We start from the raw sequence: 12,971 nt of genomic DNA, 5'->3' as shown, positions 1-12,971 counted from the left end.
TTACTCACTCCTGGGGGCAGCCAACCCAGCTGTCCAGCCCCGGGCCCGGCACTGGTCATCAGGAAGCCACTGGGACAAGAGAGCCGGGGGAAGCGCTTACTCCGGGGCTCGGCCGTCCAGGGGCGGGGGAGGGCCTCCCGGGGCGCCAGCTGCAGTCTGTGACCTTGGACAGGCTGCTCTGCAGGTTCTGGGAGCTCGCCTCTCCCCTCCCGCTGTCGCTGCCGTTGCCTGGGTCTCCCGGTGACAGGGCTGCAGAGAATGCGGGGCGAGGCCCCTGGCAGCGCTGTTGCTTGGAGACTCTTGCAGGGGGGTCAGGCAGCCCCACGAGCGGCCGGTGCTCAGGCTCACCTTCAGGGGCACCTGTGGGCACAGCCAGAGTTGAGCCCAAGTCCGGGACCCACCTGCGTGTGGGGTCAGGACCCATGCCTATGGGCGGTGCCTGCAAAGACCCACACCAGAGACAAGCCCCGGAGCTGACCCGCGGGCAGGCACACGTCTACACACACATCACAGGCATGGACGACGCTCCAAGCCCAGGACCACCCACGCACGCGCAGACACGTGCGTGCACGCGCAGACATGTGGGCTCCTGCGAGTGGCTCTAGAACATTCTGGCAGAAACTCCTGAATTGTCCTTTCCATTTCCCTCAATCTTTTTGAAGCCCCATGTCCCCTCGAGGCACCTGCCCCCACCCCACACGCCTTGTCATGAGCGAACCTCTCCTGCCCAGGTCTGTGCCAGTAAGCAGGCCTGCAGGCCATGCCAGGCAAGGTGCCCTTGGTGGGCCAGGCACGTGGGTGCTCCTCCATTGCTGGGCGGAGCCAGAGGTAGGTGGGGAGAGTGCGGACACTGGCCACTCCCTGGAAGGGGCCCTGGATGGGGTGGGAGGTATTGGGGAGGGGAGGGGAGGCTGGAGGGTGTTGCCGGCGGGGGTGGGGCAGGCAGCAGTCCTGGGGGGCCACCTCACCTGCAGCTGCAGCCCCAGGGCAGGGACTTGATGCAGGGCCTCCATGGTATCTCTCAGAAGAGCTGCGTGGAAGGAGGCTGAGGTCAGGGTGGAAGCACCACAGCACTTGCCGCCCCCTCACCCCAGGACCCCTGCTCTGCTCTTGCCTGCCCCCTCCCCCTTCCACCCCAGTGTCCACTGTCTGGCCCAGCCAGGGACTATGTCAGCTCTGTCAGGCCTCCCTGTCCCCTGCCTGCCGCTGGAAGAGGGTGGGGTGAGGGTGCACAGGCCTTCTCCCTAGCTGTGAGGGTCACTTGGGGGCTCTGGGAAGGGGACTGCGTGGCAGGTAAGGTAGAGCACCCCCCTGGTTAGATGGCACTGCAGGGCAGAGAGGGTGACAGAAGCCCCCAGGCTGCCCATTCCCATCCAAGGAGGGAGTGGGGTTGGGGCAGTTCAGCCAGGTCATCTGCTGTGAGCCCAAGTGGTGGGGGGGAGGGGCAGGGGGGACTGGTTCACACAGGAGCAGAGGTTTTGGCCGGGGGTTGGGGGTTGGGGTGGGGTGGGGGTGCCTGCTGTTCCAGCCCTTCCCTTTCCTGGGCAGACAGCTGGTGAACACCGGAGGCTCTGGGGGCCCTGTCTCCCGAAGGGAGGGATGGCATCCCATCTCTGCTCCACGTGTGCTGCCCCTCACACTTCTCAGGGGCTCGGTGGCCACTGGGGCTCAGGGGGGCAGCCGTGACTTGTCCCAGCCTGTACAACCTCGCGTGCCCCCAGGCCCCCTCCCAGCCCTCGCTACCCACTCACCCCAGTCCCAGACAGTGGGGGATGGGCAGTGGGCTCTGGCCTCACCTGCAAACTCAGGGACCTGTGGATCTTCCACCTCAAACAGGAGCTCATCGTGGATTTGGGCAACTAACCTGGAAGACAGCCAGGAGGGAGGGGAGGGCCCCGAGAGCCAAGTCACGGTGGGCCGCAGTGGGGCCTGGGGCATCACGGCCCAGACCTGTGTGTGGGAGGCAGGAGGGCCCGGCCTGCTCAGCGGGAGATGGAGGAGGGTGAGGGAAGGTTAGGCTGGGAGGGAGGTGGCAAGGGCATCGTGGGCTGTGGTCAGGGGCTGAGGGGGCAAGGGAGGCTCCCCTTGGACTGTTGGGGAGGGGTTCCTGCTGAGCACTAGGAAGGCCCTGCCTTTGGGAAAATCAGGCACCCACAATGAAGGCCAGGAGGTGGATGTAAGTCAGACAAGTACTGGTTTATGTAACATACTGGGAAAGCACATTAACATTCAACTATGGGCAGGGTCCCTAACTCTCTGCCCCCCCCTCCCCCTTTTCCAGGGGACATGTTGGAAGGCCCTGCCAGCTCTGTGCTGACTTCTTTGAGTGTGCATCCACCCCATCCCCCACCCCCTGCATCACTCTGCTGACAGCCTTGGGCAGAGTCCCCTCTGCATCCCCCCAGGGGGTCTGTGCCCAGCTGAGCTCCATGAGGGACACCTGCCTCCTGTTCTGGGTTGGCCCTGGAAGTGGGGGGGGGAGACTGGGGTGGGCTCCCCGCTCCCTCTGGCTGGGCCGAGGTGGCTGGTGGCCATAAGGACAGGGCTGCTGGGTCCTGGGCCCCAGGCCTGGCCTCCCTGCATCACCCCTCAGCACCTCTTCCTGGTGCCCAGGGGCCCGGCAGAGCGGGTGATGCCCTCCACAGGGGGAGGTTCTCCCGGGGTGGCACCGGGATGGGCAACGCTCCGTGGTGAGGGTGGAGCCAGGTGGTCCAGAGCTGCTGATGCTGCTGGGCTTCAGCTGTGGCTCCCAGGTCCCTGCAGCCTGCCACAGCGGTGAAGGTGGTCCAGGCTGTACACTGGGTTGGAGGGCACCTGGCATAGTTGTTAGGAGCCCGGAGCAGAGGTTGGTGGGGGCCCCATGTCTCCTGAAGTGTCTCCTGGCTGTTGAGGGTGGGGACACATGCCATCCTTTGGTCACGCCTTTTGCCTGTCCTACAGCAGCAAAGTGGGAAGGGGGCAGCACTTGCTGCCCCAGTCCAGAGACCCCAGCATGCCCCTCAGTATCAGTGCTCAGACTCCCCTAGCATCCCTCAGTATGCGTAATCAGACTCCCTCGGCACCCCTCAGTATCAGTGCTCAGACTCCCTCAGCACCCCTCAGTATCAGTGCTCAGACCCCCAGCAACCCCTCAGTATGCGTACTCAGACTCTCTCAACACTCCCTCAGCACCCCGCCCCTATGCTCTTGGCGGGCAATGCCCACCCTGGGCCTGGTGGCTGGCACTGGGCGGCTGCTCTTCTCTGCATCAGGCCCTTTCTTGTTGATGGGGACGGAGGGTGGAGGTCAGGGCCTACGAGCCGGGCTGGTCCTGCCTTCTGCCTTCTTCTTCGTCCCGGAGGCAGGCACCTTGGGGCCATCGCTGCCCTTCCTTTCTTGTACCTGCAAGGCCCAGGGCGGCCCGAGCAGAGTGGCAGCTCCCTCACGGCTCCTCCGGGGCAAGGCCCACAGGGACCTCAGTCCTGTTATTTCTCCTCAGGGGATGGTGGTCGCATGCGGCCTGGCCACTGCCCTCCCACCTGCCCCAGAGGCCTGCCATTCTTAGAGTTCCGGCTTCCAGAGGGGCTCTGGCTCTCGAGGGGCTGAGTTTTCAGATGGGCAGGGTCCTCGGCATAGACACTTGTAACTTCCTCCCCATTTAGAAGGAGCCGTTTTCACACCTCATGAAACTCCGTTGTGAATTCCGAGCTGCTGTTGTGGCAGCGATCTAAGAATAGTGGAAACTGTTAGTCACCCACAGCTCACAGCCCCAGTGGGGGCATAGCCACCTCGGATGCAGAAGTGGGCCGCAGGACACGAGAGGGATGGGCAGTGCCCCCATCTGGGATGGTGAGGGGCCACTCCTGTCCTGGTGCCAGAGAAGGAGGCCCACGTGTCCTCAGGATGGCCTGGCTGAGGCAGCACCGGGCCTTGCTCCTGTGGGAGAACATTCTAGAAGGACCTCCCTTCATCTGTTGTCTGTGACTGCCTGGTGCCCCCAACCCAGTCCTGGGGCTCCCTGGGAAGCGTCACGTCCAGCACTGAAGGCCGATGGCCCATGCAGGCCTGCTCTAAAGTCCAGTCGTGGCTGCCACGACGCGTTGTCCAAGCCCAGCTTTTAGGACTGGCCACAGCAGCCCAGGTCTCCCCGAGGGGCCCCCCTGGCCCTGGTGAGTGCCATTGGTGTTCCCTCGTGTGTCACCAGAGCCCCACACGGCTACTGATGACCCTACTTGCAGAGTGACACCTGTACCTCCCCTTCTCCCCACAGAAGCCACACCATCAAAGAATGGGAGGTGCCTGCCTTCACAAACAGCCGCCTAGACCACCCTCGTTAACCTCTGGTCAGGTCACTGACTGCCCCCAGATGGGGCCCCTGTGAAGCCTGGGGAAGCCCCCTCCACTGCCCAGGGCCATTATGTGACTTTCTGTCCAGGGGTCAGCGAACACCACCCCATGAGGCCAGATGTGTGCTCCACCCAGGAGGGCTCCCGCCAGGATTTCCGTGTGTCCAGCAGTACCAGGGGGGCCTCTGCCTGGGGGTGGGCCATGCGGGCCTTCTCACATCAGTGTGGGGCCCCAGTGCAGAGAGTGGCTGGAAGGGACAGACCTCTGCATCCAGCTTGCCTTACGCTAGTGGCTTCTGGGGGCCCGTCTACGCCCACAAGGGTGTGTGGGGGTAAGCAGGGCCTTGCCCACTGAGGTGGGGGCACACTGGGCTCCCCTGCCCTAATCAAGAGGAGATGCTCCCATACCCTTCACTGGAACACTGGCTGAATGGAGGGCCGGAGGGTCCCTAGCGTGGGGTGGGGACATCTGCATAGGGTTCGAGGAGGCTCCTGGGAGATGGGTGACAGCTCCTTGTGGGCCCAAAGGGCCTGAGGGCTCCTGAGGCGGGAGGAGTCTGCACAGGGCTCATGTGAGTGCGTGTGTGTGCGCACGCATGTGCTCGTGCATGTATGGCAGTCTGGGGCTTAGACCCAGTGTGAGGCAGAGAGCTAGCTGAGAGCCCTGGCCCCAGAGGGGTTGGTGTGGCACTCCAGCCCACAGCCATGGTGGGAACCCATCAGGATGGGAGCAACCGACGGTACCCAAAGCACATGCTGGATTTGGAGGTAGGAGCAGGGGGCAGGGGAGTTCGCTGCTGTGGGCCCTAAGGAAAGTGGGGGGAGGCAGGGCATAGCATTGCAGCACCAGTTGAAGGGACACACACAGTGATGGGGATTGACTGTCCCAAGCCCATGAAGTGACCCCCATGCCAGGGCATGCCTGCCTTACGCAAGCCACACCCTGGGCCTCGCTTCCCCAGCCTGAGAGACGGAAGCAAAGGGAGTGCAGGACTTGGTAGGTCAGGCTGATGGGGGTACTCTTGTTGGGACCCTCTGATGGCTGTTGGGCATTAAAAATAGAGATTCTACAGGGTAACAGCTGGCAGTGTCCCCAAGAGAGCCAGAGTCCCTCCCACTCCCTGGACCAGTCAGGTGAGCGGCGAGGTCAGGGCTGTGGGCAGGCTGCTGGCGCGGTGGACTGACCTGGCTGTCAGGGTGGGTGAAGAGGCCACTGCGGCGAAGATGTGGACCATGGCCAGCTTGCAGAGGTCGGCAGCTGACCCTGCGGGACACAGAAGCCTTGTTCCCGCCCTGCCCCACAGCTGCCCTGCCCAGAGGAGGCCGCTGGACTCCATGTTGCGGGCAGAGCTGTACAGGGCCGTGTGCCACGTGACTGGGGACAGCTCACGTGCATCATCTCTGTGCCCCGCCCTCCCGGCTGAGCTCAGGGAGGCTGCCTGCACCCTATCCTCATTGGGCAGGTGACTGGGAAGACATGCACCCAGGTGTTCTTGAGTCCCTGCAGCAGAGGGACTGAGGTCCCTGGCTAACTTGGTTGCACCTGTGGGGACCTCACAGCCCCCGAGGTCGCTCTTAGGTCCCTGCCACAGCATCTCCCAAGGTGCCGTCTGCTCTCTCTGCTGCTGCCGGGACGCCAAGCTAGAAAGCATCTTTTGATGGGCTGACCTGATCAGGCCAGGCCCTCCCAGAATCAAGGAGCCCCGCGGCTTGGCCTCCTGTTGTGAGGTGCTGCCGAGTCAGCTCCGACCCACAGCGACCCCCGTGCACAAGAGAACGAAACACTGCCTGGGCCCGCACCGTCCTCACGATGGTGTTTATGTTTGCGCCCCTCCGGGAGCCACTGTGTCCGTCCACTGACAAACTGGCAGGGAAGTGGTGGCTTAGTCTCAGGGCGACCCTATAGGGCAGGGTAGAACTGCCCCTGTGGATTCCTGAGACTCTAAGTCTTTATGGGAGTAGAAAGCCTCATCTTTCTCATGTGGAGCAGTTGGCGGTTTTTAACTGCTGGCCTGTGGTTTGCAGCCCAATGTGTAACCTGCTCTATATGACCAGGGCTCCTAGGAGCCAGAATTGACTTGATGGCAGTGAGTTTGGCTCTTGGTTTGGTGGTGTAGTGGGCGATGAGTCATGCTGCAAGGTCACCAGTTTGAAACCACTCCAAGGGAAAAAGATGATGCTTTCTACACCGCTAAAGACGTACAGTCTCAGAAACCTACAAGGGCAGCTCTACCCTGTCTTACTGGGTCCCTGTGAGTTGGAATTGACTCGATGTTGGAGTTTTTGGTGGCCCTGTGGGTTAGGCCTTGGGCTGCTAACCACAAGGTTGGCAGTTCAAACCCACCTGCTGCTCTGTGGGAGAAAGATGAGCCTGCCTGCTCTTGTAGACATTGACAGTCCTGGAAACCCTAGCTAGGGCCAGAGTAGGTGGTTTGGCAAATTGGCTGCAGCCATGCGCTCATGCACAGGAAGCCCGTGAGGCTGATGCAGGACCGGCGCCATTTCCTGCTCTGATCCTAGCAACAGCATGACCTGGGCTGGACCTGTCCAGGTTCAGCCCTGTAGGTGCTGAAAGCCAGGTAAGACAGTGGATGCAGGGAAGCCATCAGCCGCATCTCCAGACCTGTCATCGGGGCTCACGGTACCTTGCACCACGAAGTTCACAGCCTGCCGCTCTGCCTGGGCCCGGAGTTCCTGGTTCTGGGCCTGGATCCTGGGCAGGGGTCTCCTTCGGCCCATGATGGATGCCACATACCCTTCGGTTACATGAAGGAAAAGCAGGATGAGTGACAGCAGTGGACAGGGGGACAGCAGCCCTTGGTGGTCCTGGCTTCCCTGGGGGATGCCCGGGGACCTCGTGGGAACTCCTTCGGGGGGCTGACCCCGAGCGTGCTGTCCAAGGCTCTCCCAGGAAGCAGGCCTTGAGACTGGAAGGCCTTTGTTTGCCTGGTGGCGGGGCGCCTGCATTTCCCTCTGACATCTGGCTGAGCTGACAGCTGTATGTCAGTGGTGGCCTGGTTTACATGATTACCTCCCGTCAGCCCAACACGGTTCTCTCGATTTCGATTCTTCTTGATGCCATGTGACTGAGCAGAACTGCCCACTGGGCCCTCTGGGCTGGCAGTTTATGGGGCAGGTAGACAGGGGTTGCTTCCATGACAACACCAAGTGGGTTCTTAATGCCCAGTTTGAGGAAAACAACAAAAGCCCCAAACCTCAAACAAACGCAAACCCACTGCCATTGAGTTGCTTCTCACGCAGGACTGCCCCTTTGCTGGGAGTAGCCAGTCTCGTCTTTCTCCGGTGGAGCAACTGGTGGATCCCAACCGCTGACCCTGTCGTTAGCCGCCCCACACCTAAGCTCCTAGGTCCCCAGGCGTTCCTCAGGTCCGTAGTTGAACTCGAGCCATCTACGCCCTGGCCTGGACCTCTGAACACTACAGACATTGCTAGAAGGCCTATGTGGAACTTGGAGAACAGACGGTGCACCGTGTGGCTGCTGTGCAGGCAGAGAAAGGCATCCACACATTCCCACTGGAGGAGGGGTGGTGCGTGGCCTGAGCTGGATTCCACATCCTTACACATGCAGGCTCATCCCAGCTTTGTGGGGGCTGACGTTTATACAGCTTTGTGGGGCCTCTTTCAAAAAATGAACACAGATGAGCTGCTCTGGTTGAACCGATTCTGTAATGACTGCTGTTCTGGTTGGGTGCCATGGGGTCGGCTCTGACCCCTCGTGACCCTGCGCATGACAGAACACAGCACGGCACAGTCCTGCACTGTCCTTACAGTCGTTCCCCTGCCCGAGCCCATGGGTGCAGCCATGGTGTCCGTCCACCTCCTTGAGGGCCTTCCTCTTTTTCATTTTTGCCACCCCTCCACTTTACCAAGCCTGATGGCCTTTTCCAAGTACTGGTCTCTCTTGACAATATGTCCAAAGTATGTAAAGACTAAGTCTCGCCATCCTTGTCATGATCCGCATAGTCAGATGCCTTGACAGAGTCAATACAACACAAATGCACATCTTTCTGCTAGTCTCTGATTTCAACCAATATCCATCTGACATCATCCACATCCTTTTCTGAATCCGGCAGCTTCCGGTCAATGGACTGCTACAACCCTTGTTGAATGATCTTCAGCAAGATTTTACTTGCATGTGTGATATCAATGATATTATTCCATAATTTGTGCATTATCCTACTTGACGCATTTCATTTCCGCATCCTTGCGTGTCCAGTGATTTTGGGTTGGACGCTGAATCTTATCCATTTTATGTTAGTGGGGGCTGGCTTTTGTTTTCTTCAAGATGACCTGGGAAGGCACTCAAGTGACATGCAAGCCAGCCTGACTCTGGAGGTCTGTTTTTAGAGAAGTCTCTACTCTCGGGTTGTTGCCGTGGTTGCTAGCTGCCCTTGACTTGGCTCCAAATCCCAGAGGCCCCGAGAGTAGCAGGGCAAAACACTGCCCCGTCCGGCGCCCTCCTCACAGCTGTGAGGGCTCCTTGTTGCTGCCGTGCCAACCCATTTCGTCGCAGGCCTGCCTTCTCATGTGGGCCCTCTAGGTCTCAAGCAGGGTGTCCTCTCCCAGGCACTGAGAAGAGGCCCACCTCTGCTGCATAAGACGTCTTTACAGTATTAAAGAGCAAAGGCATCACTTTGAGGACTCAGGGGTGCCTGGTTCAAATGATGGCGGCTTCAGTGAATAAGGACAGTGAGCAAGGAAGCCTGCGGAAGGAGGGTGCATTTGAAGCAGGGTGCTGGTGAAGAACATGCAAAGTACCACAGGCTGCCGGAGCACACACATGTCTTCCTCGGAGAAAGTACAACCCGGTGCTCCTTCGCAGCGGGGTGATGCGCCCTCATTGCATTCTCCGGGGATGGGGGGCAATTTAGGGCTAGTCTAGCCTTGCTACTAAGACATGATCCTTCTAGGGGCGAGGTGGGCTATTCAGAGTTCAAGCACCTCTTACCCTTGCACGAGTCTGGGAATGATCCACCTGATGGCTGGAATGACACTGTTGATTTCCAGTGCCTGAAAACCACTTTGTATTTTTGCCCCATTTTCTAGGAAGGAGAGTCTAGTACTTCGTGGTAGTCAGAATGGAAGTCTCCTGACACCCTGTATTTCAAGCTTCTCTCCTCTGTACTGCAGACTTCCGGTGAAGGCTACCATCGTTCTCATTCATGTCACAAGACAACCTGGGCCTCCGTGTCTGCGGCTGGGGAAGTGAGCCCAGTGGGTGGGATCTTGTCCCTTCTCCATCGCCCTGCCTCTCTGGTCCCTGCTTGCTCGTGGCTCCCTGCCCACTGCGTCATCTCTCACATCCCTTCTCAGGCCTGCCTCCTCGTGGCCAGTGAGGCCAGCGCTGACCCCTTTTGCCAGTGACCTTGACCATCCCACTTCTTTCATAGCGAGGCTCGCCACTCCTCCTCTTCTGAACTGGCTGGCTTTCTTGTGGGTTATCTGCCTTCTCCATGGGGTTGTCAGCTCCACAGAGCAGCAGCTTGGGTCACGGCTATCAAGTATAGTGCCCTGTCACACAGGGGGCACCCAGCAAATACGGTGGGATAATTTAATGATTGAGTATTTCTTTGCAGTATCTTTTCAGAAGGGCATGCCGACGTCAAGTTTGGCTCCACAATGCTCAGAGTCCCTTAGGGAATGTGAACTACATGCCATGGGGGTGTGGCTGAGTGACTGAGGGCAGCGCCAGGTCTGGAGCCCTACTGCCTGAGCGCGGTCCAGGCACTACGCCATCTAGTGGATGCTCAACCCCTCAATGACTCAGTTTCTTGATCTGTAAAGTGGGGTCAGTAACAGGGCCCCAGGTAAGCGTCGCAGGGAGGACCAGTGGGGCCATTTTATGGAAAGCACTTGGCACGAGCCTGGCACCCAGTTAGTGGCCCCGGAGGGTAGCCCTTGTTAGAACTTGTCCACGGACAGTGCACGGGAAGCCCCTCACTGGGACCTCCCACGTACGCCAGCCACGATCACAGTGTAACCTTTCAAATGGACATTTTCATTCTTGCCCAGTGTGGAGCTCCCGGGTCTAGAAGCAGGGCTGGGTTTGTAGGCTGCCGTGGGGGTGTTGGGGAGCAAGTAGAGCTGTGGGCTGTACAGGCTTGGCCTTTCCCAACCCAGGAGTCAGAGGCGGACAGACTTGGGATGGGCGACACTCACTTGCTGTCCTGTGAGCAGGTGGGGATGGACCATTGACAGCTGGGCTCAGAGGCTGCTCCCTTGTGCTGGGGTTCAGGTGGGCAGAGGGAGATGCTGCTCAAGGTGCCATCAGTGGTCACCAGGGAACAGCGAGGGAGGGGCTGCCCTGGGAAGGAGGGGCTTGTCCATGGCTTCCCTGGAGAGTCCCATAGAGACTCTCTCCCTTAGAGGGAGCATGCTGGGGCCTCTCCTGGAATGCTGGCCCTGCCAAGCAGGCAGTGTTGCTGACATGGACAGGGCGGGCTGAATGAGCACTCACCCTGTAGGCCAGCAGCCCCTAGGAGCTGGTGCCCAGGTGTTTGCCCCACTTCCCTGCCAATGCCCCTCCTCGTTGCTAGTGCCGCACCATTCTCCAGGGCTTTGCCCCTTTCTCTATGCCGCAGGAGAGGGAGTATGCACACAGTCTGCCCGCTCCTTATGCTCCATCAGACCTGCTGGACCTTGATTTTCCTGGTACCGTGATCAGCCCACCTTGCTGGATCAAAGTCTCCTGCTCTTTGTGGTCAGCCTGCCCTGCTGGCCCAGAGACTTTCTGTTCCTGGGGTCAGTCTGCCCTGATGGACCCACCCCCACCTCGACTACAGCTGTGACTCAGGGCCTGACAGCATGCAGCCCCTCCCTGACACCCAGGATGGCCATCCCTGTAGCACACCCTCCCTGAGCCCTCGCAGGTGAGCATGCGAATCGTAGGAGCCAGGCCGAAACAATTCCAGGAAGATGAAGGAAACATTCGACTAGAACAAGATACTTCTTGAGAAGCCGTCCCTGCCGCCACACTCAGGATGCTGGGCCCTCCTACCAGGAGGGCCAGGGTTCTTGGGAAACAGCATGCCAGCTGGGACAGGAAGTCGGGTTCTGTATGGTCAGATGTGTCCAGTGAATTCTGCCCGCTACATCAGCAGCCAGGACAGGTATTGCGGGCAAAGGCCCCAGGGGCCCTGGGCTGCTGTCCTGGCACCAACGCTCTGATCCTAAGGTGCTCTCATGGTCACGTGTGACCAGGTGGGTGGCACCAGAGCCACCACCTGGTTCTCTGGGTGCTGCGGGCTCCGTGTGAACCAGCAAGCACTCCCAGCTGCCAGCAGTGGCGGGAAACGTCCCTACAGCTTCACAGCACCCTCTTCCGAGCGCTTGGCCTGGTTCCTTCCATGGAGGGCGGCTGGGCTCCAGGCAGGGGCTTGTCTGGGGTGTATGGGCCCTGTATGCTCTCCCCGGAGGGCTGGAGAGCAGTAGGCTCCGTGCTCTGGCTGTGCGGGCCATGCTGGAAGTATGTTGCCTATCCCTGCCATTTCTACTTCTTGTCCTTTAAAAATACATGTATATGTTTTAAAATTAACAAGTACCTCCAGCAAACATACGTATGTGAGCACCAGGTGTCTGTCGTTAACAGGAATCTGTATTTACGTCCATATTTCATTCTGGGTGCAAATGTGGCAGCTGCAGTGAGGGAGCCCCCACCCTGCCACGAGGCCCCTGGGTCCTGAAGGGCGGGAGTGGTTGAGTCAGATTCCAGTGTGGTTTGCTCACATCGCCCCCACACTCAAATTCACTGCCATCAAGTCGAATCTGACTCAGCGACTCAGTAGCTCCCATCGCCTCCTCTGCATGCTGCACGTTCCATAAGGAAGACCAAGGAGGAGCGGATGCATTTGAATTGCGGTGCTGGTGAAGAGCAGCAAAAGGGCAAGGGGCTCCCCAAAGGCCGAGTGGCTCTGTCTTGGAAGAAGCACAGCCTTCATGCTCTTTAGAAGTGAGGAGGCTGGCGCTTCCTCTCATGCACTTTGGACACGTTGTCAGGACAGGCCAGTCCCTGGACAAGGACATCATGCGTGGTCAAGTGGAGGGGTGAGGAGCTGCATTCACAGAGTGGGGGCAACAGTGGCTCCATCAAAACAACCCCCAATGGGTGGTGTTTCGTTGTGTTATGCACGGGTTCACTGTGGATTGGAACCAACTCAAAGGCATGAGACAGCCCTGTGGATGTACTGCTTTAGCCCTTTCTAAAGCACCTGTGGTCAAACTTTATTTGCATGTGGTATTAGTGATATTTGTTCTGATCTTAACCCTAGCTTTCACCTTTCTTTGGAATGGGCACACATTTGGATTCTCCTCCGGTTGGCTGGTCGAGTAGCTGTCTTCCAAAGTACTTGGTACAGACTAGTGAGTGCTTCCAGGACTGCGTCAGTTTTGGGGAACATTTTGATTGGCACTCCACAGGTCCTTGCTTTTGCTAATGCTCTCAAGGCAGTTTGGACTTCTTCCTTCAGTGTGATTGGCTCTTGACCCTATGCTACCTTACTGAAGTGGTTGAATGTCAACCAGTTATTTTGGGTCCAGTGATCTGTGTATTCCTGTCAAGCTTCTTGCATGGTTCAGTATTTTGCCCCCAACTTCCATATTGCAACTGAGAGCTCAATCTCCCCCCAC

The 12,971-nt window shown here is 59.1% G+C and overlaps 1 protein-coding gene across 1 annotated transcript in view; it reads right to left on the bottom strand.

Moving 5' to 3' along the window:
- The window catches only part of POLN (DNA polymerase nu), a 200,207-nt gene continuing 187,236 nt past the window's right edge, over window positions 1–12,971 (bottom strand). The window contains exons 19-24 of the mRNA XM_004715106.3: window positions 6,971–7,081; window positions 5,511–5,589; window positions 1,797–1,864; window positions 969–1,030; window positions 229–360; window positions 1–69 (exon numbers count right to left, since the gene is read on the bottom strand). Coding sequence (XP_004715163.3) covers window positions 1–69; window positions 229–360; window positions 969–1,030; window positions 1,797–1,864; window positions 5,511–5,589; window positions 6,971–7,081 — 521 coding nt within the window. The remainder of the gene's footprint in view (window positions 70–228; window positions 361–968; window positions 1,031–1,796; window positions 1,865–5,510; window positions 5,590–6,970; window positions 7,082–12,971) is intronic.

The sequence above is a fragment of the Echinops telfairi genome, unplaced genomic scaffold (assembly GCF_000313985.2).
Source record: "Echinops telfairi isolate 266 unplaced genomic scaffold, ASM31398v2 ScPeMD7_28;HRSCAF=97, whole genome shotgun sequence".
In the NCBI taxonomy this organism is placed as follows: Eukaryota; Metazoa; Chordata; class Mammalia; order Afrosoricida; family Tenrecidae; genus Echinops; species Echinops telfairi.
The sequence above is the reverse complement of the archived record's forward strand: the minus strand, read 5'-3'. Positions and strand labels throughout refer to the sequence as shown.